Source organism: Fusarium vanettenii, assembly GCF_000151355.1.
Source record: "Fusarium vanettenii 77-13-4 chromosome 5 genomic scaffold NECHAsca_5_chr5_3_0, whole genome shotgun sequence".
In the NCBI taxonomy this organism is placed as follows: domain Eukaryota; kingdom Fungi; phylum Ascomycota; class Sordariomycetes; order Hypocreales; family Nectriaceae; genus Fusarium; species Fusarium vanettenii.
In genome coordinates, this window is record NW_003315878.1 from 24,881 (window position 1) to 47,689 (window position 22,809).

At 52.8% G+C, this 22,809-nt stretch overlaps 10 protein-coding genes across 10 annotated transcripts; 5 read left to right on the forward strand and 5 right to left on the reverse strand.

The window, feature by feature from the left end:
* The first annotated feature begins 521 nt into the window (after positions 1 to 521).
* Positions 522 to 2,920, forward strand: NECHADRAFT_60924 (uncharacterized protein). Its single transcript, XM_003050650.1, has 5 exons — positions 522 to 669; positions 725 to 935; positions 989 to 1,680; positions 1,733 to 2,718; positions 2,775 to 2,920. The coding sequence occupies exons 1-5, from the start codon at positions 647 to 649 to the stop codon at positions 2,804 to 2,806; spliced, it is 1,944 nt and encodes a 647-aa protein (XP_003050696.1). The 5' UTR covers positions 522 to 646; the 3' UTR covers positions 2,807 to 2,920.
* Positions 2,921 to 3,223: 303 nt separating this feature from the next.
* NECHADRAFT_41716 (uncharacterized protein) lies at positions 3,224 to 5,398 on the reverse strand (the record flags this gene model as incomplete). The annotated part of the gene is made up of 7 exons (XM_003051030.1): positions 3,224 to 3,343; positions 3,409 to 3,626; positions 3,681 to 3,777; positions 3,828 to 3,946; positions 4,001 to 4,652; positions 4,702 to 4,823; positions 4,876 to 5,398. 7 exons carry the CDS (start codon positions 5,396 to 5,398, stop codon positions 3,224 to 3,226), a joined length of 1,851 nt encoding a protein of 616 aa, XP_003051076.1.
* A 1,557-nt stretch (positions 5,399 to 6,955) lies between these two features.
* On the forward strand, positions 6,956 to 8,583 carry NECHADRAFT_102628 (uncharacterized protein). Its single transcript, XM_003050651.1, has 6 exons — positions 6,956 to 7,137; positions 7,539 to 7,595; positions 7,651 to 7,750; positions 7,816 to 8,033; positions 8,095 to 8,174; positions 8,224 to 8,583. The coding sequence occupies exons 1-6, from the start codon at positions 7,055 to 7,057 to the stop codon at positions 8,271 to 8,273; spliced, it is 588 nt and encodes a 195-aa protein (XP_003050697.1). The 5' UTR covers positions 6,956 to 7,054; the 3' UTR covers positions 8,274 to 8,583.
* A 1,117-nt stretch (positions 8,584 to 9,700) lies between these two features.
* On the forward strand, positions 9,701 to 10,959 carry NECHADRAFT_80209 (uncharacterized protein; the record flags this gene model as incomplete). Its single annotated transcript, XM_003050652.1, has 5 exons — positions 9,701 to 9,709; positions 9,808 to 10,143; positions 10,202 to 10,477; positions 10,532 to 10,668; positions 10,719 to 10,959. The coding sequence occupies 5 exons, from the start codon at positions 9,701 to 9,703 to the stop codon at positions 10,957 to 10,959; spliced, it is 999 nt and encodes a 332-aa protein (XP_003050698.1).
* Positions 10,960 to 11,618: 659 nt separating this feature from the next.
* On the forward strand, positions 11,619 to 12,646 carry NECHADRAFT_60931 (60S ribosomal protein L18). Its single transcript, XM_003050653.1, has 4 exons — positions 11,619 to 11,658; positions 11,825 to 11,929; positions 12,005 to 12,372; positions 12,426 to 12,646. The coding sequence occupies exons 1-4, from the start codon at positions 11,655 to 11,657 to the stop codon at positions 12,501 to 12,503; spliced, it is 555 nt and encodes a 184-aa protein (XP_003050699.1). The 5' UTR covers positions 11,619 to 11,654; the 3' UTR covers positions 12,504 to 12,646.
* On the reverse strand, positions 12,613 to 14,077 carry NECHADRAFT_41834 (uncharacterized protein; the record flags this gene model as incomplete). Its single annotated transcript, XM_003051031.1, has 7 exons — positions 12,613 to 12,677; positions 12,870 to 13,062; positions 13,125 to 13,242; positions 13,350 to 13,636; positions 13,693 to 13,719; positions 13,781 to 13,834; positions 13,892 to 14,077. The coding sequence occupies 7 exons, from the start codon at positions 14,075 to 14,077 to the stop codon at positions 12,613 to 12,615; spliced, it is 930 nt and encodes a 309-aa protein (XP_003051077.1).
* A 365-nt stretch (positions 14,078 to 14,442) lies between these two features.
* On the reverse strand, positions 14,443 to 16,507 carry NECHADRAFT_104389 (uncharacterized protein). Its single transcript, XM_003051032.1, has 3 exons — positions 16,351 to 16,507; positions 16,002 to 16,286; positions 14,443 to 15,895 (listed from the first exon to the last, which is right to left on the reverse strand). The coding sequence occupies exons 1-3, from the start codon at positions 16,369 to 16,371 to the stop codon at positions 14,600 to 14,602; spliced, it is 1,602 nt and encodes a 533-aa protein (XP_003051078.1). The 5' UTR covers positions 16,372 to 16,507; the 3' UTR covers positions 14,443 to 14,599.
* A 258-nt stretch (positions 16,508 to 16,765) lies between these two features.
* On the forward strand, positions 16,766 to 18,286 carry NECHADRAFT_69186 (uncharacterized protein). Its single transcript, XM_003050654.1, has 4 exons — positions 16,766 to 17,218; positions 17,287 to 17,387; positions 17,444 to 17,799; positions 17,854 to 18,286. The coding sequence occupies exons 1-4, from the start codon at positions 16,871 to 16,873 to the stop codon at positions 18,036 to 18,038; spliced, it is 990 nt and encodes a 329-aa protein (XP_003050700.1). The 5' UTR covers positions 16,766 to 16,870; the 3' UTR covers positions 18,039 to 18,286.
* Positions 18,287 to 18,474: 188 nt separating this feature from the next.
* NECHADRAFT_60938 (uncharacterized protein) lies at positions 18,475 to 20,305 on the reverse strand. Its single transcript, XM_003051033.1, has 5 exons — positions 20,140 to 20,305; positions 19,950 to 19,987; positions 19,753 to 19,879; positions 19,347 to 19,664; positions 18,475 to 19,138 (listed from the first exon to the last, which is right to left on the reverse strand). The coding sequence occupies exons 1-5, from the start codon at positions 20,179 to 20,181 to the stop codon at positions 18,713 to 18,715; spliced, it is 951 nt and encodes a 316-aa protein (XP_003051079.1). The 5' UTR covers positions 20,182 to 20,305; the 3' UTR covers positions 18,475 to 18,712.
* A 550-nt stretch (positions 20,306 to 20,855) lies between these two features.
* NECHADRAFT_93445 (uncharacterized protein) lies at positions 20,856 to 21,833 on the reverse strand (the record flags this gene model as incomplete). The annotated part of the gene is made up of 2 exons (XM_003051034.1): positions 20,856 to 21,523; positions 21,578 to 21,833. 2 exons carry the CDS (start codon positions 21,831 to 21,833, stop codon positions 20,856 to 20,858), a joined length of 924 nt encoding a protein of 307 aa, XP_003051080.1.
* Between the last annotated feature and the right edge of the window lie 976 nt (positions 21,834 to 22,809).

The following is a 22,809-nucleotide window of genomic DNA, read 5'->3' on the forward strand; positions in this document are numbered from 1 at the left end:
AAAGCGAGGTTGGTTTACGAATCACTTCCAGGCGGCAACATTTTGACAGGATTAGCTTACACTCTAATAACCTGCCTGGGGAGGCAGATGAAGAATTGGAACGAAACAGGTTGCCTAGATCTTCCATCGTCGTAAGCATCCGTACCTTGTTCATGGCCGCCTGGTAAACGCGTATCCGCTGCACTGCCATCCCAATGGTGGCCATTACATCACCGCTCTCAAGCCCCAAAGGTCCTCCCACCAGGGACAGCTCCCCGCAGTGACCAAACAAACAAGTACCTCCGCCCAGCCAATCAGGTATAGCGACTATGAGTTTTACCGCCATTCAATACCCAAGGCAAAAGGAGGGGTACCTTGTCAGCTTCCTTGAGAAAGTACCAGCGCCGGACTCTCTGCTTGGACACCTCCCCACCCATGCTATGCCACCTAAAGACGGTCCCTCTCCCTTTCAGGTGCCCAATTCTCGCATCATCCTTTCCAGCTTCAACTCTGTCACTGGAATCAAGACCACATCTTCTCAACCTTCCCCTACCAACAAGTATCGCACAACTATTGCAGGCCTTCCTTCGAGTGCTGGCCTCTCCTTAACAACTCGGCCCCTCTCCATCTCTCCTCGCGCCCCCTCTGCGCGACCCCCTCCCCCGCCATGAACGTTTTGAAGCTTCAGAGGTCGGTTGCGCCGGATCTCGCGGGCTGCCTCGCAATACTGACAGCGTTCCAATAGGAAGTTTCCTCAGTTCCAGCAGAACGAAATCTTCTCCTTGTCCGATGCCTTCCAGCGACTCGATGTCGACGACAAGGGATACCTGGATGAGGCCACTGCTATCAAGGCCACGCAACAGAGCGAAAACCAACCTTATGATGTTGTGCGCCAAGCGCTGAAGGAGGTCGAGCTCGACTCGTCACGGCGAGTTGAACTCGAGGACTATGTCAGCGTAGGTCTCCCGGCTCAAGTTTCCACGACTGTCGCTAACCTCTCTGCCACAAGCTCATCTCTAAACTTCGCGAATCTTCCCCTGCCCAGAAGCGCATGTCCACGGGCCCATCCGCCTCTTCCGGGCCCGGCATTGTCGCGCAGCGCACTGGAGGGCACGCTTCCAAGAGCAGCGTGAGCGGCAAGATTCATGTCCAGGGTTCCAATGCCAACATCACCCACACCATCAACGAGGACGAGCGAACCGAGTTCACCCGCCACATCAATGCCGTGCTCGCTGGCGATGCCGACATCGACAGCCGCCTACCATTCCCTACCGACACTTTTGAGATGTTCGACGAGTGCAAGGATGGTCTGGTTCTCGCCAAGCTCATCAACGACAGTGTACCTGACACCATCGATGAGCGTGTCCTCAACATTCCCGGCAGGAAGACGAAAAATCTCAATGCCTTCCAGATGAGTGAGAACAACAACATCGTTATCGAGTCCGCCAAGGGTATCGGCTGCTCCGTTGTGAACATTGGTGCTGGCGACATCATCGAGGTCAGGGAGCATCTGATCCTGGGTCTGATTTGGCAGATTATTCGCCGTGGACTGTTGGGCAAGATTGATATCAAGCTGCACCCCGAGCTCTACCGATTGCTTGAGGAGGACGAGACTCTCGAGCAGTTCCTCAGACTACCCCCTGAGCAAATCCTGCTCCGGTGGTTCAACTATCATCTCAAGGCTGCCAACTGGGGCCGCAAGTACGTCGGTTCGAACCACGCAAGGTCAGCATTTACTAACATGTTGCAACAGGGTTAACAACTTCTCCTCCGATGTCAAGGACGGCGAGAACTACGCCGTTTTGCTTGCACAGATTGGCCCCGAATATGGAGTCACACGTGCACCATTGCAGAAGCAAGATCTTCACGACCGAGCCGAGGCCGTTCTTCAGGAGGCCGACAAGCTCGGTTGCCGCAAGTTCTTGACACCAAAGTCTCTTGTCGCCGGAAACCCGAAGCTGAACCTGGCTTTTGTTGCCAACCTGTTCAACAACCACCCCGCTCTTGACCCCATCACCGAAGAGGAGAAGCTTGAGGTCGAGGACTTCGATGCAGAGGGTGAGCGTGAGGCAAGAGTGTTTACTCTTTGGCTCAACAGTCTGGATGTGCAGCCATCTGTCGTGTCCTTCTTCGACGATCTTCGAGACGGCAGCATTCTCCTCCAAGCCTACGAGAAGGTGATCCCTGGTTCCGTCAACCCCCGCCACGTCAACAAGCGACCAGCCCACGGTGGAGAGATGTCGAGGTTCAAGGCTGTGGAAAACACCAACTATGCGATCGAGCTGGGCAAGCAAAACCGCTTCTCGCTGGTAGGCATTCAGGGTGCCGACATTACCGACGGACAGCGAACTTTGACTCTTGGCCTCGTATGGCAGCTTATGCGCAGGGATATCACTGTCACTCTTTCATCCCTGGCTCAGAAGCTTGGCAAGAGGGAGATTACAGACTCTGAGATGGTGCGATGGGCCAACGACATGTCCCGCAAGGGTGGCAGAAACTCGGCCATCCGCTCTTTCAAGGATCCCGCCATCGGTTCTGGTATCTTCCTTCTGGATGTCTTGAACGGAATGAAGAGCAGCTATGTCGACTACGATCTCGTGACTCCCGGACAAACCGACGAGGATGCCTACATGAACGCCAAGCTGAGCATCAGCATTGCCCGCAAGCTCGGTGCCACTATTTGGCTGGTGCCAGAGGATATCTGCCAAGTCCGCAGCCGTCTTGTTACTACTTTTATTGGTGAGTCTCTTCGGATAGTCTTGACTAAATCACATTCCTCTAACCATCTTGACCAGGTTCTCTTATGGCGACTCACGAGAAGATGTAAATTTAGTTTGGAATTCGGCGACGGCGTGGTCTGGAGGGGTTGTCATTCAGGGGCCAAAAATATCGATTCCTTTCCCAAATCTATAGTCCTTTCAAGGACACGTTCTTTCAAACCAGTGCGTGTGCGAAGTGACAAGTGACAAGCTTCAGTTACAGTAAAGGCCCCCGAATAGTAGTATTCTGAGTGCTGTCAATGAGCAGTCGCAATTGGTGAGCATGAGTGTTGTCCGCTGATGCTGCGGTTTCCCGTAGAGATGCAGTGGTATCCCAACTATTATTCAGCATCATTGTAAGACTATTTTTTTTTTACAAATGTCATTGCTCTCTATGAGCTCAAATTGCCGTGATCACTATATTGTCCTTCCAACGCCATGCTGAAAGGGTTGCTAATGTCATTCAAACTATGTGCAGCCCTCAATCACAAGATCAAGTACAGGCTGCATAGAAGGCTTGGCCCCGTAAAGATACCCAACCAAAATATGAGATTTCCCAATGTCTTTCGTCCCCGTAGCCACTTGGTGCGGCTCAGTCTCACCAGCTAGGGATTACGAAGTCAGCAAGTGTACGAGTTAACATCCTTGGAAAAGGATGAGGCAGACTCACCGGCAGTTGACACATCTGGAGAAACAAGAGGTAGCCTCTCAGCTTCTTGAACAAGCACCACATGACCAGCTCATGAACACAAGCTGACAAAAAGAATGTGATGAGAGTCGCAGTGTGCTTATTAACCTTCAAAGAAGATATGGAGCTGTGATATACGTGTCTGAGAAGGAAGACGTGGACTGGTCGATTCCAGTCACGGGCGAACTGGTCCCATGATACTGTTTCCATGTTAGAACTTTCACTCTTGAGCAATATGTGTTTCGATGGCTTACCGCTGTTCCACCAGGCATCATAGAAGCTTCGGTCGGCAAAGTAGGTCAACTCGGCCAGGATATTCAGGATAGTCTCCCAAATAAGGTACCAAGCAAGCTATTACAGTTAGAGTCTCTTTCCATAATCTGAGGTACTTTGCAACTAACCAGATACTCCATCATAAATGGGAATACCAGCTCGCTGAGGAGCCAGGGAAACTGCTGAAACCTTTCCCAGAGGGGTACGCCGTTCTCCTTCATTTCTACTGTCTTCATGACGACAGGGTCTGTAATATTTTGTCAGTATATATTACATCGAGCCACTAGCATATAAGACTTACACATGGAATGCTGAGAGACTTGGACCATGACAAAGAGAACGCCAATCATCGCTGCAGCCTTCTCAAACACATAGGTCCAGCTAATAGAATCTGACCGCGGGTACTCGAGCTCGTACACTAGTGTCGGAAGCGGGATCCATTTGTAGTGATCAATAAAGGAAAGGTTGTGTGGGTATGCTTTATCGGCTGTGCTGGCAGTGCCCTTGAGCTCGTCGGACAAGGCATCAATCTCCCATTTCATGATGCGCTCAAACAGCACAATTTGTTCATCATCCAGGGGCTCGCCTGATGCAATAGCCCGTGATATCTTGTCAATGTCGCTTTCCTCCGTATTTTGGTGCCCCGAGATGGACTTTCGGCGTTGTTCGGCAGACGGGGGAGCATTCAGATGTTGTGTTGAAATGGCGGATGCAGGGGGCTCAGTCAGCGAAGGAGTTGTCGCTGGGTGTACAAGGTCGAGTTGTTTAAGCTTCTTCGAAAGAGCCATGCGGCTCTTGTAAACTGTAGATAGATGGCCGTTATAGAAAGCGTAGGAGTGCTGCTTCATTACCATGACAATGCCATGCAGGACGAAGAAGACGGTATGAGTCCATGGCCAATCACGCCACAGTGTCAAACCAACCACACCTGCGATGAAGAGAGTTTGCCATATCTATGAGAATTAGTAACGATGTTTCGGTATATGATATGCTAGCTCTTACGTGTTGAATGACCCATCCAGCTCCGTCCCAGTTCAAGTAGTTGGCAAACACGCATCGTTGGATGAGCCAAGTCACTGCTGTGAGTGCACACATGATGCCATCAGAAATGAGAAGTAGAATCACTGATGTGGAAGTTAGCAAAGAAGTGCAAGAATAAAAGTAGCAGTTTCTTACCGTCTCGGTGGAACATGGTCTCCACGATGTCACTGGTTCCCAAAATGTTTCCGTAGACCTGCCAGTTTTCTACCGAGATCTTCAAGACGTAGAGTGTGACAGAAAGCCAGAAAAGCGTATAAAAGCCATGGAATGGGCTGTTGACTGAGGATGGGTTTTGACGGTCAAACGCCGAGAACTGACGAGTAAAGACGAGATCGGCAAACTTGCGCGGGCGACGCTTTGGGCTGGCATCTTGTGTCCATTGAGAACTCGCCTTCAACAACTGCTGCAGGCTCTTGTCGTCATCTGGGACGATATGAATGCCAGAGTCGCGGCGAGAGAATCGCAAATTCGCATCTTTATTGATTTCTTTAAAATCAGCGGCTGAGAAAGTTGGTGTATCTGCTCGTTGGCGACCGCGTCGGGTATAACGTTGTCGGACAACGTGTGGCTCTGCCAGGGTTGGTCGAACGTTCTCCTCGTAATCTTCTTCGCTTGGGGTTTCTGAACCGGGCCCTGTACTGGGTCCATCAATGGTCATTCCAGCAGCCCGCAGCGCATCCCCAAGCGACCTCGGCGGTGGTCGTTGAATGGTCGGCGACAGTTCTCTGGGGCTTTTGCCGGCAGCTCCGGCTCCCAGGCCGGAGAGCGGGGCATCCCCGGGATTGAGAGGGGAGGCCATGTCTCTTAGATAGAAACGTGCCGTTGGGAAAATTGTAATCTTTGCGGTAAGTTGAAAAAGAGGCAAAAATAAGGGCAATGTGATTCAAAAGAAGTTATTCTATAATGAGGCAACAGAGACGAGGTGTATTGTCAGAGTGAGAATCGGATGTTATGATGATATGAATCCCAGCAAGGAGAAATGGAAGTGATGCGAGGGGCAATGAGGCTCCTGAAATAACTACCGAAGATGGCCGGCTTCTGAATCTTTCCGGATGCAACGGCTGGCGATCAAGCATGTGGTCGGTCTTAGGCTTTGACGCGGGCACCGGTAACCTGGTCGAGAACCCTGGTCTCGTGCATTTCCAATCCGAGGTTGCCGTATGAGAATAGCATTGATATGCTTACTTTCTATCTCTGTCAGGCATATCATCCAATGTTATGTGACTAACCTCCACACCACGTCATATTGCTTGAAGCATTGGATCCTCACCTTGCTTGGACCAGGCTTGCAGATGGCCGGGACGCTCGGAGACGAGCGATATGGATCCCGGTGGAACGAAGCGCGCGGGCGCCGAACGATAATAGCCACTGCCTCGGTCTTCTTTGTAGAGATTCCAAAGGCGAGGCGGCTTCACCTCACATGCAATTGCACTGAATTCACTGCACTTCATCACTTCATCTGCTGACCAACCCTTGGTGTAAGGTGACGCGACATGACGAAGGAAGGACCCTGTTCAGATTCCCGATTCGCCGTGTATTGAGGAACCTATGACCTCATACCAAGATGTAGCCCGTCCCGTCAAATCTCTATCAGATTCCATTCCGTGAGAATCTAGATGGCCGTCGGGGTCGGACTTCATATCGGGTCCGCGGTCGCCCGGCGACATCAGCTCCGCATTCCGGCGTTTAAGATCGGGGCAATCGCCGCGGCAAATAGGTAGGCATTGGGTTTGTGTGCCACTGGCCTCCATATGTGTCAGACACCTCAATTTCATCAACTCGATATACCCCTTGTCTCCCATCTTCGCCCGTTTTCGCTCAAGGAATTGGAGGTTGCGCAAGGCTGAAGAACAATGTAGCACGGTCGGCCGTCCTGACCAGGGGCAGTGAGCCACAGGAGCGAGCTAAGGAGCACCTAACCACGTCTGCGCCCGCTCATGGCTATATTGGGAAGTTAACGATAGCCTTGCAATAAGGCTTTACCGTCATTCTTTCTCATGCCCAGATTCTCTCCTTTCTATTTGTATGTAAGTAGTTGTCGCGTTTAACTTTTGTTTACAGAGTGACTTCCCTTCCAGCCTCACGGACTGTCCGAGTGTTGGTCAAGGCAAAAAAATGCATTACGTCAGCATCCGGCTTGCGGATCAAAACTTTCCCTGCCTTACCAACACCTCGTGACCACACGTTCAACTTTGATACAACATCACCAACAAACACACTCTCCATCAATCGTCTCCTCCCCAAGGCTTTTCGGAACTGCTTCATCGGTTCCCCTTCCCCAGTCGCTCAGTAGCGTCATCTTAAAACCTTCATCATGTCTCGCGGTGGCACCACTCTCTACGTGACCGGCTTTAGCCACGGTACCCGCGCTCGCGACCTCGCCTACGAGTTCGAACGGTATGTCAACCTCGTCCACGCCCACGCTCACGCCGCCCACGTCCTCTCGTTTTCGCGCGAACCCACGTCCGCATCCACGTCCTAGGCTAGAGAGCTTGCAAAGCTATCTCTCTCTGTCTAGGAAATGATGCCTCGCCGTCCATCGTCGTCCTCGCGCCCGCCCTCGCCCTCTCGTTTCCGCACGCGCCCACGTCCCCAGCCTTTCATCCTCCCCTATCTTGTCACGTTCCGTCGATGCGTCCGCTCGTCCACTGCGCAGTCGCTTTTCGTTCGAGTCGACGCCGAGTCCTTCAAACATCGGCGCGAGAATACACATGGAATTCCATGTTCAAAAGGGGGCCCCAAGGCGTTATGTTGGATTACGCTGTGCTTCTGGCATATACTGACATGCTTATTTGCAGCTATGGTCGCCTTGTGCGTTGCGACATTCCAGCTCCTAGGTCGACATCTAGCCGTCTGTGGGTGTTCCTGGCTCCCTTCGCTCTCTGCACCACTAACTGTATCCGCCATTAGCTTCGCATTTGTCGAGTATGAGGATCGTCGCGATGCCGATGATGCTTACCACGAGATGCACAACAAGCGCATTGGCCGTGACGACATCCTGAAGATCGAGGTACGTTTTCTCGGAACACTTTACAGCCTTTCCGCTCCTGGACAGCTTTGCTGACATCTACATAGTGGGCCCGTACTCCTCCTTCCGCATCCTGGCGTTTCGAGTCCGGTCGCGACCGGGACCGTCGTGGTGGTGGCCGCTCTCCCCGTCGGGGACGTTCGCCCTCCCCTCGTCGCAGCACTCGCGAATACTCGCCCCGCAAGGACGAGCGACGTGACCGGGACCGCGACTACGACCGAGACAGCCGCCGCGATCGGGACCGCTCTCGCAGCCCCGACCACCGGTAAGCCTACACTTGGCTACTGCGTCTATTTCTGTTGGAGATTCGCTAACACAAGTTTTAGGGACCGTGAGCGTGATTCCAAGGATGAGCGCGATGACCGTGACCGAAGGGAGAACGGTGTTAACGGCGACGAGCGAAAGCGTATGTATTCTGTTACATCAAGTAAATGCCATGCTGACCCCAGACATAGCCCTGGACAGCCCCCCTCCTGCCCATGACGACCTCGATGTCGCCGAGTAATCTTGTCGCTTGCAGCATTGGGAAGGCCCGCCGGGTATTGGCCGGGCTCTTCACGCAAAAGTTTCTGCTTTCTGACTGGCCCTCGGCTGCTTCCCTCACTTGACAGGTTCAAGATGTTTTAATATTGATTGAATAACCCGACCAGGTGCATGGTAGCGTACAAGCAGCGACGTCAGCCATAAGGTCCGGTAGGGTAACCTTGTTTTCCAAGACTGGTGGTTTTCGCCACGGCACGTTTCATTTGGAAGTAGTACTCATTCGTAGGTAGTTTAGACTGTTTATACTGTAACATGTTTCAGCGCAACGGGTCACGAATCTGTATTGCTCAACTCCTCGATCGACTGTATTCTTTGATACAAATCGCCGTGATGACGTTGGATGCGACCTCAGAATATGACTGGTTCCATTGTCGCGCCTTGCTCTCCGTCCAGTCACATTGCAGGCCTGTCATGTTCCCCTTGTCCCTGTGTCTAGCCAAAAACAGTGTGGTTGATGGCTGTGGGCTTGGCGACATCCGGCGTCAGGTTGACGCCTCTCCGAGTCGATGGAGTAGGCAGACAGGTACACAGTACTAAGATCGCCTCGGGATGTCCGTCCACGGGAGTAATACGCTGTCGCCAGAATTCCATTGTGTTTTCAGCTTAGCGGTATGCTGATGCAGGCCGCTGCATGACTTCAGATCGCCTACGTTGTGCGCGTGTCGACTTGCAGTCATTCAACCTCATCTGCTGTCAACCTCGGGTCTCACCCCAGCCCGATCAGCCTCATTCAGCCAGCCCCAGAATGTATACAGTACAGGATTGGCTACCCTACACGAGGCAAAGTGTCTGATCTGGCTGCGAGGTTTTCCCCTCCCCCCACTATTAAGCGTTCCAGGTCCTTTCTTGCTTCCCCCGAGCGGAAACCGGGGGGACCACGCGCGCGCCCCGAAGTCATCCGCATCGCCGGTTCACGCGCCCCATCCGCCTCCTCACTGACGGCACCGAACACCCTCTCCGTCCGACTACATCCCCTCCCGCACCCTCCAGCGAGTACATTAAAAGGCGACAGCTGCCGTACAATCTGCGATTCGGCCCGCCCATCACCCGCCCGCACGCCCCGTCGCGTGTCGGTCCCGGCGCAGACGTATCCCGGTTCTCCACCGATGGTTGCCGACAGGCTCTTACCTCTCCTTCCCAGCATGCAATCGTCGTCCTTCGAACCACAGTAACACCTGGGGATATCATTGCTCGATTGGATCTTGCTGAGGAGCAAACCCTCGACACTCGCGGCCCTCACTCGAGCCTTGAGGCTCGTCCAATCTCGCCTGACATTGGAAGCCTAACAGCAACTGCGAACTCCATATTCATCCAACCAAGACGGGAGCCTCGTCTCGACTCAATTGCAACCGAGCCCTATTATACGGTGCCTTTGGGTCAATCGCCGCCATGTCTACCGTATGTCAATGCCTACTGGTCGACCAGAGCTCTATCCCCCTGTTGCCCAGGGGTAACTTCTTGCTTCAGCGAAGCCATGCTAACTTTGGAACTCTCAGCCAGGGTCAGAAGTGGTCAATTCGGAGCCTGTAGCCTCTAGCCGTCTCCTGAAGCTCCAAGATACTGTCTCACGACCAGTCGTCGCCGCTTTCTGCGCAGGCGGTGTCGCCGGTGCCGTTTCCCGAACCGTCGTCTCCCCCCTAGAACGACTCAAGATCCTCATGCAAGTCCAGAGCGTTGGTCGAGATGCGTATAAGCTTTCAGTAGGAAAGGCGCTGGCCAAGATGTGGAGGGAAGAGGGTTGGAGAGGTTTTATGCGCGGCAATGGCACGAACTGCATTCGAATTGTGCCATACTCGGCTGTCCAATTCAGCAGTTACAACTTTTACAAGCGAGTACGTATAGTGATAACGTCCAATGATGAGTCGTGGTCAGCTACTGACAACAACCCAGAACATCTTTGAGCACTATCCAGGCGCTGACCTGTCACCACTGTCGCGCCTCATCTGTGGTGGTGTGGCCGGCATCACCTCGGTCGTCTTCACATATCCCCTCGATATTGTACGAACTCGATTATCGATCCAGTCTGCAAGTTTTTCCGAGCTAGGAGAGAGACCGGATAAATTGCCTGGCATGTGGACAACCTTGGTTTCCATGTACAAGACTGAGGGAGGAATGTCGGCCTTGTATCGGGGTATTATTCCCACTGTTGCTGGTGTCGCACCATATGTGAGTCCTATGTTTCAGCCATTCCATCTCCCAGGTCAACGCTAATTGCTTCAGGTCGGTCTCAACTTTATGGTGTATGAATCAGCTCGAAAATACCTGACACCGGAAGGAGAGCAAAACCCGAATGCGACCCGGAAGCTGCTGGCCGGTGCTATATCTGGAGCCGTCGCACAAACCTGCACCTATCCCTTGTAAGTTTCGGCAAAGAAGCGATATGAACTATTATTGACTCCGCATGCAGTGACGTCCTGCGCCGTCGGTTCCAGATCAACACCATGTCAGGCATGGGTTACCAATACAAGGGTATCACAGATGCTATCCGAGTCATCGTGATGCAAGAAGGACTGAAAGGTCTTTATAAAGGAATTGCCCCCAACCTTCTCAAGGTGGCCCCCAGTATGGCGTCGAGTTGGCTGAGTTTCGAGATGACACGCGACTTCCTGGTCAACCTCGGCCCCGATGCTGAACCACACTCCCTGTGATTTGTGTGTATAAGTGTGTGAGCATAGTCTGTAAGACAGGGAGTTTTTCCAAATTTGCTTGGGTTTGACGGCCGGTACAGGGGATGAACAAAAAGGAATCAGGAATGGCGCGACCACGGGAGATGCGAGGTAGACGTGTACAGTCATGGGACAGCATTTGGGATGACAGCAGCCCGATTTATATAGTGGGTGCTGTGTTACTAGACGTTACGGAGGTTGATTGCCGCATGAGGATGGATACCAAGGCATTTGACAATAGATGAGAACCGCCACCAGTTATTTTGAACATTCAATCGGTTGCGGAGATAAAATGAAGGACTTTGCTATCAATCTTGGTATCTTCACATTTGCTGCTTGTCAATGAGTTTGCATCATGCATGGTCTCCCCATTAGGATGGGGTGAAGATCGGTGAGCTCGGTGTGAGACCCAGGGGAAGGTGAAGGGACGGGGCTAGCTCCCGCTCTTGGTGACGCTAACCTTGATGTGGCGAATGCTCGCAGAGGTGCACGAGTCACGAGACACACAATAGTGCCCTAACTGCCGCACCTGACCGCCCCAAAATTGCTCGCTCCTGCTGTGGGCTAGGCCCCACCAACCCAAAGCCCTTGAATTTTTCGAAAGGTGAAGGAAGGGTTGTCTGTCGCATCCAACTCCACGCCCAACATCGCCAAATTTCGCAGCGACAACCGCCGCCATGGGTACGTGAAGCTTTTCAACACCAGCCTCTGTATGCGAGTAGAGAGAGTGCACTCGTTGCGCTCTCTCTGCGACCAAGGCACCATCTTGTTCGCGAAAGCGCAAGACAGAGTTGCCTGTTTTTGAGCATGCTTGAACCAATTGGCTGACGATGGCTTCACCTCACAGGTATCGATCTGAACAGCCACCACGTGAAGGGCACTCACCGCAGTGCCCCCAAGAGCGACAACGTCTACCTCAAGCTCTTGGTGAAGCTCTACCGCTTCCTGGCTCGTACGTCCACCCTTTCCGAAACATCCCACACAATCGAAGAGCACGCGAGCTAACCACAGAAAAAAAAATCTCCAGGCCGAACTGACGCCTCCTTCAACAAGGTTGTTCTCCGACGTCTCTTTACGTCCAAGATTAACCGCCCTCCCGTTTCCCTGTCCCGAATTGTCGCCAACATCAACAAGGAGGGTGAGAAGCGAACCGTCGTCATCGTCGGCACCGTCACCGATGACAACAGACTCCTCGAGTTCCCCAAGGTGTCCGTCGCTGCCCTGCGATTTACCTCCACCGCCCGCGCCCGCATTACCGCTGCCGGTGGTGAGGCCATCACCCTGGATCAGCTTGCCCTCCGTGCCCCCACTGGTGGCAACACCCTGATCCTCCGTGGCCCCAAGAACGCCCGTGAGGCCGTCAAGCACTTCGGCATGGGCCCCCACAAGCACAAGGTACGGTCGACCGGTAGTTATGCATATGTGACAGTCTCTAACAACCATTACAGAAGCCCAAGATCCAGTCCAAGGGCCGCAAGTTCGAGCGTGCTCGTGGCCGAAGACGTTCGCGCGGTTTCAAGGTCTAAGCGTGAAGTGGGAGAAAATCATTGGCCTTGGGTGGAGTTTGGGCCAGCTTATGAGGCAATTGATGTCGTCTTTCGGCTTGCAACTGGGTCTTACATGGAATTGGCGTGCCTAGGTATCACAAAATTCATCAATGAAATTCTCGCGGATTGCTGCCGCCTTGATCGTACCATTGTCTCAGTGAATGAAGTCTAACAATCCTAACAACCGTATGCCATTATCTTACAGCGATACATATATCTTACAAGGTCCATCAACATCCTACTCGTTCATGTGGGAGGGCGGCTCTATCACAACATCTCGTTTCCTCCGTAGCCCAACAAAGTATGATTCCCGACTCTCCTATTGTGATTGTCAACATCATCCACGGCTGTTGTAACCTTCATGAATTGCACGTACCTTCCTTGAAGACTCTGGCTTCTCTCGAAAGACCTTGACAAACAGAGTCTTCAGTTTCTTCTCGAATTCTTTGTCCTCGGGTCCCTGGTAAAACTTGCAGACAAAGTGCCCGCCAGACTTCAGGGTGTCGCTAGCAAACTGTAGGGCGGCGGCACACAGATCCTATAGGCCAAGAGTCAACAATATGTCCTTTATCGTTGTTTAGGAGCTTAGATGTTGCTCACCATGCTGCCGGCGTGATCTCGAAAGGCGTTGCCGCTCGTGTTCATCAACCTATTATAGGGATTACTCAAGCTGTTCACGTAGAAGCCGGAAGTTTGGTCCCAGGGTGCTGACATGTCACTTAGAACAACCTGTATAGCCAGTTAGTGAGGATCATATAGAGGCCAAGATAACGGCAAGGGAGGTGCCAACAAACATCTACAAGGCGTTGACTCGATGTGTTTGACTCTGAGGCTTCTGGTGATCCAGATTCAGAGCTTGCGTGTCGTTCCATGTCGATGTAGCTAGGACGGTCAATTTCCGACACTTCAACCTCGTCAGAGTCACTGGTCTCGGCCTCGTGCTGCAGTGGCGGAGGGCGTTTATGAGTATCGAGGATGAAGTTCTTGACCATTCCTTGGACGTTCGGAGAGAGGAAGTCGCCTTGGAAGGTGGCAACACCTTGCGGCGGCTGGGCTGGGATGAGATCGATGCCAATGACTCGGCCATGAGGTCTCGTCCTATCCACGGCGACCTGAGAGAATCTAGTAAGTCCGAAGTCCAACGAACACCTGTAAAAGAAAGACTAACCTGTGACCAACTTCCGGGGGCATATCCCTATCATGACATGAGCTCGAGTTGCCCTAAAACGACAAACTGCTGCAATCAACAAACTCACCAGGTCAACAACAGTCTGCCCATTGTTCTTGAACAGCCTGTACTTGGCATCCATCTGTTTTTCCTAATCAGAACCATGTCCCGGGATTATTGCCAACGACAGGGTACACACCTCTAAAAGTTTGAACGCTGCTCGACTCTTGAGGCCTTGGACTTTGGCATTCCTGGCGTATGCATCGCGGCCTTGACGTTGCTTCCAGCGGGAACCCGACGAGGACCAACGAATTGGGCATCCAATTGCTCGCGCGAGTGAGAATTGGAGGTTAGCCAAGCCTCCAACGCCTAACGAGCAAGGCATGAGCCGACTGTTCATTGCATATGTCTGTGTTGATAATGTAGATTGTTATTTTTGAGTCCGTTAAGAGAGATAGAATAGGCCGCTCGGAGGAATATGGCCTTGGAAACTTTCTAGAAATTAAAATAAAAGGAAAGACTAGAAAGTCTTTTCGAGTAGCGATCGAGTATCATTGATGTGTTATGGTGGTGGGAAGCGAGTAAACAACAGAAGTTTTTCAACGTCAAAGTCTGACTAACCTAGACCAATCAATCAATCACGAAGTCGACACAACCCAAATACATCACGAACTGTACTTTGATAGCTAATCGCGGGCAAGGGACATGGACGGAGTTTTCACTGCATATAATGGCAGACACGGAACAAAGTGAAGGCAAAATGTGCTCAGTGAGCTCCAGTTAAATCATATACCAAACGCCATTCCCTGAAACCAGACCCTATTCCCAATCCCTAGCCAAAGACCTTCCAACGCCAATCATGCAATGCTTATCCACAGGACAATGTCATATCATCCGTTCCCATCAATCACTGTGCCAAGAAGCTGGCACTCACACCACGTCTATCCCGCTTCAACGGCGAGAATGTCGCACCACCAAATGCGCTTGACGCACCACCCAAGGGCGCCTTGAGTCTGCGACCAGGTGCCAGCTGAATCTTTGCAGGCCGTGGCACCGTCGTCTCTCCATCTTCCTCATCAAAGAGCGTCTTGTTGGAGCCACCAAGGATCTTGCGCTTTTTCTTCCGCCCATCGGCATCGAGGCCAGCCGCGTTGCTATGCTTGAAGAGGCTCTCAGCCACCTTGGACTTCAGTTCCGGTACCTTCTTCGGCATCTGTACAATCTTGTTCTCCTGTTCTCCAGCCTCCGCCTCCTCCATCACTATCTCCAGCTTGCTAGCAGGCTTCGCTGCCTTGGCCTTTCCTCTTGCTGTGACCGGCATGTTCTTCTTGGTCGTGGGTGCGTCGTCCAGAGCCTTCCTTGGCCTGCCCCTGGCCTTTCGTGCCTTGGCGGCTGGGACGTCCTCCGCATCACTAGCAACACCAGCATGGCCTCCCAGGTCCATCGTATCTTTGGCAGGCTCTATCTGAGCAGGCTCAACCTCCTCCTCGGCATCCTCATCAGGGTCAACGATGGGCTCGGAAGCCTGAGGGGCATTGCCCGTGGGTGATTGAATCTCGCTGAGCTCATCTGAAAAGTTCTTGGTGCGGTTCAAGAATGGTGTGATAGAGAATGTCGACTTTTCTCCAACCAGAGCATGCTCAGCTCCGCGCTTGTTAAACGGTCGCTTTAGCGTTGCTTCGTCCGGACCAGGCGTTCCGATGCTGATATCCTCGAGACTCATTTCTTGGGCACGTCGCTTACGGCCTGGTTCCTTCACCGTAACCGTCTTCTTGGTTGGCTTGTTGCTCTGCGCAGCCTTGCGAGCGGCCTCTAGCTCAGCGCGACAGGCCTCGAGTTCCGCTCGTGTATTTTTGAGGTCTGTTTGAGCATGCTTTCGCTTGCTCCGTGTCTCCTCAAGGAGGCCCTCGAGTCTTTCGACTTCACCTCGAACCTCCCTCAATTCCCGGCTGTGTTCCTTCTTGGTCTTCTCCAGCTCTCTCTTGGCTTCCTCAAATTGGTCCTTCCATTGATCATCGTCGCGGGTCTTCGACTGTAGTCGGTTCTTCGATCGCTTCTCGTTTTCCAGTTCGACCTCCAGCGAGCTGACCTGGCGCTCAAGGTCCTGCTTCTGGGCGATAATGGCGCGATGGGTTTCGAGTTGTTGCTTGAGGTGGTTGAGTTCGGGTTGAAGTTGATCCAACTTGTGGGTGAGGGTGAATTTCTCTTGCAAAATCTTGTTCGATTCTTGTCTGAAGTCGTTGAGCGAAGCGATCTCCATCTATGTCGCTATTAGTAAAGTCCGGGTATTCCATACCCACGCGTCTTACCTGGAGAGCTGCTAGCTCCTTATCCTGCTTCATCAGCCGCACATCCCGGTCCTCGATCTTCTTCTTGTTTTCAAAACGCTCGGCATGTGAGTCCTCCTTTTGCTTGCTGAGTTGCTTGACCATAGCATCGCGCTGGATCAATCGATCCTTGAGCAATGCATTCTCATCACGCAATGTCAACAGGCGAAGCTTCAGAAGGCGAGCCTGCTCGTCGCGGTTGGTCAAGTCCATCTGGTGACTCTTGCCCTGATGCTTTAGTTCAAGCTCGTTGATCCGAGCAATGCGCTACCATGTCGCCGTCAGCACTGGGTCTGGGTTGACTGCGTGATAGCTTGTGAGACTGCCATACCTCGCTGGACCTGGCCTTCATCTTGTTGATGTTTTGCTTGGGCTAAGCAACCTATGACGGTGCCTATGATGAATAGCAAGGATTCTCGACGATAGCGAATGTTGAGGCCTCAAAAGATGTGAAAGATATCTCGAGGCGAGCGTCATGAACGGGACGTTGGCAGAAGTTAAGGTGGGATGGATGCAACGACAGTTCTGGTCGTGTTTTGGCCCAAGTAAACATGGTGCTAAATCGGGCTAGCCGACTGGCGCTTAGCTTTAGTCACGTGCAGCTGTCTCATCCAATCGACAGCGCCCCCCGCCTATTCATGGCGCGCGTTGAGACAGCTTAGGTAAGGTGCTCGGCCATTTCCAGAATGAGAGGCCACCTCAGCTTCACCTCATAGCTCCGCGACCTATCCTAGCGTCAAGGTGGTAGCTTGTAGAGTCTACGACTTTGACATAACCTATCTCGAGGCCAATTGGCCCTTTTTCTTCTATTTCTTGCAACCGTCACCGGACCTATTCAACCTGCAGTCATCATGCGTTTCCTTTCGTCACTCCTTTCGCTCGCACTCCTCGCGACGAGTGCTGTCGCAGCTAAGAAGTCGACCACCGAGCGATTCGACGAGTTCCACGCCAAGCAGACCTCAAACCCGATCAAGCTTCGAGACTCTTCATACAAGTCCCTGACTGCTACACCTCGCGACTACAGTGTTGCTGTTCTCCTGACGGCTGCCGATGCACGATTTGCTTGCCAACTCTGCCGCGAGTTTCAACCCGAGTGGGATCTGGTTGGCAGGAGCTGGGCCAAGGGCGACAAGGCCGGAGAGTCACGACTGGTTTTCGGCACGCTGGATTTCACCGATGGCAGAGAAGTCTTCATGCAGGTTGGTATACCAGGAAGAAGCTATATTGCTTTCAGCGGTCATTAGGGGTATGATCTAACTTCGAGCAGCTTGGCCTCCAAACCGCCCCTGTCCTCCTGCTCTTTCAGCCTACCCAGGGCCCTCATGCCGTCGCAAAGCAGGACCCTTTGCGATACGACTTCACCACCGGGTAAGAAACATTGGCCTTTCGCTTTCTTGGAGCATAAAATAACCTAGAATCATCAGACCCGCGACTGCCGAGCAAGTCCAGGTTTGGCTCGCCCGTCATCTCCCAGGCCGACCTCATCCTCCCGTGAAGCGACCCATTAACTGGATGCGATGGATTTCCGGCATCACTATTGTTCTCGGAGGTGCAACTGCACTCTACGTTGCCTACCCTTACGTGATGCCCATCCTCCAGAGCCGAAACCTCTGGGCTTCCATCAGCCTCATCTCGATCCTGCTCTTCACCAGCGGACACATGTTCAACCACATCCGCAAGGTTCCTTACGTCGCTGGCGACGGACGAGGTGGAATTAGCTACGTTGCGCCCGGTTTCCAGCAGCAGTTTGGCCTGGAGACCCAGATTGTGGCCGCGTTGTGTAAGTCCATGCTTCGACCTCATGATGATATCAGCTGCTAACTCGTTCACCCAGACGGTGTCTTGTCGTTCTGCGCTATCTCCCTGGCGATCAAGGTCCCCCGCATCGCTGATGCCAAGACTCAACAGGTCGCTGTCATCGCTTGGGGTGGTGTCCTGTTCCTCGTCTACAGCTTCCTTCTCAGCGTGTTCCGCGTCAAGAATGGAGGTTACCCCTTTTCCCTGCCGCCTTTCATGTAAAGGGGTGATTAGAGATAAACGAGAGCCTATCTACCCGTCACTCGGGTTGGGCTGGGGTGTTGATGTAGATGACCTGCGATGAGCAAGGTCGACACTTGATCAGAAAGTGCTGACTCTGCTCGATCCCTCATGCAGTGTGGTAAGGGGGGGATGAGTAAATCAAAAGATGCATGGTGTACAATATTGCCAGTTAGGCGTTTCCCTTAGACGGTTCAAATGTAGCATGACAATAAGGATATTTTTTGGTATCTTGATTTGATTAACATCTATCGTAAGCCTTAAGGCTATTTAGTGGCCTAGGTAGTCAGAGCAGGCGTCAGCAGGGGAGGGAACGAGCTGATATCGCAAGAGACAGTGCGAAGGATGCACACAACTTCACACCTTGTTGCCGAGCTTCACCACACACATCTTGATGAGAATCACTTGTACACCATGTCATGTTTTAAACTCGAGTTCTTTATTGGAGAACAAAAGGATGAATCCCGGTACTTTCAGGGGCTGCTTATAACCAGCAAATGCGTGATGCCCTCGTCAGATTTGAGTCGCCCCCCCTTCCTTTGCATCAATAAAGACCAAACGAGGAAGCCAACCATTTGACGCCCCACCAATGATCTACCTTCTTCCGCTCGCCTCCGGCCTCGTCACCACGCTCCTTTTTTAGGGTAAGAGCAAATTTATGCCCTCGACATGACACCCCAGGCACGGATGATGTTGTCAGTGTAACCAGCGAACAGAGTCTGGCCATCAGCGGACCAGGCCAAGCTGACACACTCGGGCTCCCGGCTCTTCTTGCCAGTGTCGGGGAACTCGGGCTTGAGCTCATCAACCTTGCTCTTCTTCTCAAGATCGAAGATGATGATGCTGCTGGCAGTGGCAGCGCAGAGCCAGTATCGGTTGGGGGAGAAGACGAGAGCGTGGATCTCGTCGTTGGCGTTGAGGGAGTAGAGGTGCTTGGACTCGTTAAGGTCCCAGAGCATGGTGGTGCCGTCCTTGCCACCGGAGGCGCAGAGGGAACCGTCGGGAGAGATGGTGACGGTGTTGATGTAGCCAGTGTGGCCGATGTGGTCAGTCTGGAGCTTGCAGGTGGAGAGCTCCCAAACCTATATGCCTGTTAGAATCATGAAATGACACGGGATGCATCAGGTGGTGAAAACAGGGCTGGGTAAATTGGATCAGGGCAATGGTGAAATAGTTGTCTCATGGCCTGTGGAAGCAGGCTCTGAAGTAGCAAATACTTGGGTTGCAAAACATCATTTCGATTGGGAGTGTGTGGAGTGCTTCAGCAGCACATGCGGAGCTGTTACTGACCTTGACGAGCTTGTCCCAGCCGCTGGAGACAATGACAGGGTTCTGGGGGTTGGGGCTGAAGCGGACGCAAGAAACCCACTCGGTGTGGCCCTTCTCGGAGATGGTGTACTTGCAGTCACCGAGGGTGTTCCAGAGCTTGATGGTTCGGTCGCGAGAGCCGGAGACGATCTGGCGGTTGTCGGCAGAGAAGCTGACGGAGAGGACGTCGTTGGTGTGGCCAACGAATCGTCGGGTGGTGGTGCCAGTGGCGAGCTCCCACAGACGCAGGGTCTTGTCCCAAGAGGCAGACAGAGCGTAGGCGCCATCGGAGGAGATGACCTAAATCCAACAAATATCAGCCCAGGTTCTCGCTTCGTCCTCCTCGCCAAGGTGCGAATGGGCATGGCGGGGCACAAGATGAACGTACACAGTCGGAGACGATGTGGGAGTGGCCGTGAAGAGATCGCTTGGGGTAACCGTATTGAGTCTCATCGCGGGTGAGGTTCCAGATGATCAGAGTCTTGTCTCGGGAGCCAGACAGGAGCATGTTGGGGCTGGAGCGCGATCAGTCAGTTGATGGCCTCGAAATGGGACAAGACGAGTAGAGCTCTATATCCAACGTACTTCTCCATGGAGGTAGCCAAGCTGGTGACCCAGCCATTCTGTTAAAGTTAGCTTCCTCTTCTTGATCCCAAAAACCCATCGCCTTCCGCGAGGCCGACCAGAAGCATGTTGACGGGGAGCATCGTGGCCAACCACAGTCGCGATGCAGCAGTCGGCAGCGGCAGGAGGGAGTTGAAGAGGTTCGACGTACGTGGCCCTCGAGAGTGCCCTTGAGGATCAATTGTTCGGCCATTGTTGCGGTGACGAGGCGATGCAGAGGATCAGGGTGCGTGAGGGAGAAGAAAGAGAGAAGTCAAGGGCTGCTCTGCAAATCCTAGGCCTGGTCGGATCTTGGAAGGCTTCGCCGGCAGAAATTGGGATTTTTTGTGTGGGTTAAAAATTAGGGCCGCACGTTCGGGCTCCGCTTTGATTGAAGCGTGCCCGGTGTGCAAACAGCGGGTACGTACCAATGTGTGCGGGGCTCAAAAACTGAGCCACATCTCAAGCGAAAGCCACAGGCTCCAGCCTCACTGCCGCCGCAATGCCAGAAGCTTAGAGCTGGAGCTCTTGTTATATCAGCCCAGTTCACAGCTTCGTGCAGTTGATCCTCAGTGAGAGTTTTGCTATGACTTTCGTTAGCCTTTCGATCTTCAAGACAGGGAGGGAAACACGTACTATGAACTCCATTTAACCTCCACACACGATCACGGTTCATCCATCATCCAGAGACGCCGGGACCTATGTTCAAGTTTGCTGTTATTGTGAGAGGCTCACTCGCCGCCACATGGCATCTACTTTCATATTAGGTCTATCCCTCGCTCAAGCTCAAATAGCAAGGCCATGAACGCCAAACGCCATCCATCCCAAATCACTTATTCATGGGGTATCATATGGGCCATCGTTTCCAATGGATGCTTGATCAACATCTCACAACGCCTTCTTGCTTGCCAAGGCAGCTGACCGTTTCCCTGCTCTAGGAACTTCTTTGCGGGAGAAAAGGGCCTCGCCATTGACAATCATGCTGTGGTCCGCAATCTCCATCTGATCAGTATGCTCCCCCTGACCTTCCGCGGCCATGAACCGTTTCATTGTCGATTCCCATAGACGGAACCGCTCCTTTCCATGAACATCGCGCTCAACCAGCAGCTTGACTTCCTTTTGTTTTCGCATTTTGGATGCTCGTACCAGGCGGCGGAGTGCATCTTCGCCCTGCTGAGCTGTCCTTGCGGCGTCTTCCCGGATTCTCTTAGGGTCGCGAATGTTGGAATCCTCCTGTGGCGTAAACTTGTATGTGTGTTTGCTGGGGAAGTCTGGGAACGATGATGGAACGTAATCTTTCTCATCTTTGTCCGGTTGTCCGCTCAATTCTTCACCCAGGAGCGGTAGTGTGGTATAAGCGTCTTGGTCTTCTGGGAGAACATCGGCGAAGCTGGGAACGATTTGCTTTTTGGTGATCGGTGGTCTCAGGTGAGGCCTCAATGATGAAATACTGATATTGTGCCGTCGTAGCGCGTGTTCGAAGTCGGTTGCGACGGGATGCTCGCGACGTGCAGCCAGGGCCAAGCTTTTGGCAGCATCGATCATGCCCTCGAGATCTGGTGAAAGCGCGTGAGTGACGAGTCAAACGTTAGCTATTCGCATATACTGACATGTCTCCACCATTGCGGTGAAGCTCTCCAGCGCCTCAGGGCTTGCCGAGTCAAAGCCATCATGCTTGAGAACCATGGCGATGGAGCGTTGGAGACCAACTCTGGCCTGGTAGTGCGGGTTCGGTATCACGGATCCGATTGCTCGTGGCCCCGTCTCATCGGGATTTGCGTCTTCGAGATGCTCATCGTCAATTCGAGGCCGCTTTGGGTCGGGTTGCTGCTCATCGGCTGGGGAAAGACTTCGCTTTGGCGTCATCGCGAAGATCTTGGGGCGTGACGATTCCGACGACGCGCTATGTAAGGCGTTTGTATGGTTATTTTATGTGCGGCGAGAGCATCTCATTAGACTTTGGCCCAGCCTTGACGAGTATTCCAGGCAGCGAGTGATGGGCGCAAAGCTGTTCACGATGGAATATGTTTTGGCGATGTCGGGAGGAAGGTTGGAGCTGCAGCTCCTCCAAGGATTCAAGCTGGGGAAACTTCGGCTCATTGGTCGACGGCCCCACATGTCAAGTCCGAGACCAGGACGTTGTACGGATATCACCACCTCTGGTTCTCGTTTGATTCACCACAAATTATTCCTCTTTGAGGATCCAATGTGATTCAGGAATGAACATTGCGACCTGTGCGTGGATGTGAATTTGGGCGTAAACCTTATCACTGGTTCTGGTTTCTGAGTAGTCATTCGAAAATGGGATTCGGCGTCAACTAACTTGTGGTGTGGCTCGTAACGCCCGTCACAATGTCTGTGCTATCATCCTCCCAACTGAGACAGGATGCTGGTGTGAATATCAAGGCATGAATGCGAGGTCACGGGCGAGAGAAGACTACGTCATCCTCGCTACGTGTAGTCCGAACAAAGTGACCCTGGCGCGATCACCCATCATGATCGCCTGGTAGAGACATGCAGGGAGAGCCTATAACTTCCAGAAAAGAATGAATTTCTCCAGGGTAAACCGCCAAGACGTGTATTGCAAGGGCTCACCAACACTTTGACACCTGAGCAATCGAGTCTAGACCGAGTGATCGACGCCGGAGAGGTGCCGCGAGGAGGATCCGAAATTCAGAATGCGACCCAACCCACGGCGTCCGATTACCGCCCTCCTGCAGGTCGCCGGGATTGTGATAATCTCAATATGATATTGCTGTGCGAGGGCGGTGTTTTCCGTTCGGTTGCTTTGACCGACACTTGAGACAACCACCGGTGGATGGACTGAACCCTGCATCGTGGG

Excerpts from the sequence above, each read along its gene's own strand:
- NECHADRAFT_102628 (XM_003050651.1), top strand. The coding sequence starts at position 7,055 with ATGTCTCGCGGTGGCACCACTCTCTACGTGACCGGCTTTAGCCACGGT. Across the intron at positions 7,596-7,650 it reads AGGTCGACATCTAGCCGTCT|CTTCGCATTTGTCGAGTATG; the intron begins GTGGGTGTTCCT and ends ATCCGCCATTAG. Across the intron at positions 8,034-8,094 it reads TCTCGCAGCCCCGACCACCG|GGACCGTGAGCGTGATTCCA; the intron begins GTAAGCCTACAC and ends CACAAGTTTTAG.
- NECHADRAFT_104389 (XM_003051032.1), bottom strand. The coding sequence starts at position 16,371 with ATGAAGGCCAGGTCCAGCGAG. Across the intron at positions 16,287-16,350 it reads TGAAGGCCAGGTCCAGCGAG|CGCATTGCTCGGATCAACGA; the intron begins GTATGGCAGTCT and ends GCGACATGGTAG. Across the intron at positions 15,896-16,001 it reads AGGAGCTAGCAGCTCTCCAG|AAATTCACCCTCACCCACAA; the intron begins GTAAGACGCGTG and ends ATTTTGCAAGAG.
- NECHADRAFT_60938 (XM_003051033.1), bottom strand. The coding sequence starts at position 20,181 with ATGGCCGAACAATTGATCCTCAAGGGCACTCTCGAGGGCCAC. Across the intron at positions 19,988-20,139 it reads AGGGCACTCTCGAGGGCCAC|AATGGCTGGGTCACCAGCTT; the intron begins GTACGTCGAACC and ends TAACTTTAACAG. Across the intron at positions 19,665-19,752 it reads CCCACATCGTCTCCGACTGT|GTCATCTCCTCCGATGGCGC; the intron begins GTACGTTCATCT and ends TGTTGGATTTAG.
- NECHADRAFT_60931 (XM_003050653.1), top strand. Across the intron at positions 11,930-12,004 it reads GCTCTACCGCTTCCTGGCTC|GCCGAACTGACGCCTCCTTC; the intron begins GTACGTCCACCC and ends AAAAATCTCCAG. Across the intron at positions 12,373-12,425 it reads TGGGCCCCCACAAGCACAAG|AAGCCCAAGATCCAGTCCAA; the intron begins GTACGGTCGACC and ends CAACCATTACAG.
- NECHADRAFT_69186 (XM_003050654.1), top strand. The coding sequence starts at position 16,871 with ATGCGTTTCCTTTCGTCACTCCTTTCGCTCGCACTCCTCGCGACGAGT. Across the intron at positions 17,219-17,286 it reads GCAGAGAAGTCTTCATGCAG|CTTGGCCTCCAAACCGCCCC; the intron begins GTTGGTATACCA and ends AACTTCGAGCAG. Across the intron at positions 17,388-17,443 it reads CGATACGACTTCACCACCGG|ACCCGCGACTGCCGAGCAAG; the intron begins GTAAGAAACATT and ends TAGAATCATCAG.
- NECHADRAFT_60924 (XM_003050650.1), top strand. The coding sequence starts at position 647 with ATGAACGTTTTGAAGCTTCAGAG. Across the intron at positions 1,681-1,732 it reads GCTGCCAACTGGGGCCGCAA|GGTTAACAACTTCTCCTCCG; the intron begins GTACGTCGGTTC and ends ATGTTGCAACAG. Across the intron at positions 2,719-2,774 it reads TCTTGTTACTACTTTTATTG|GTTCTCTTATGGCGACTCAC; the intron begins GTGAGTCTCTTC and ends CATCTTGACCAG.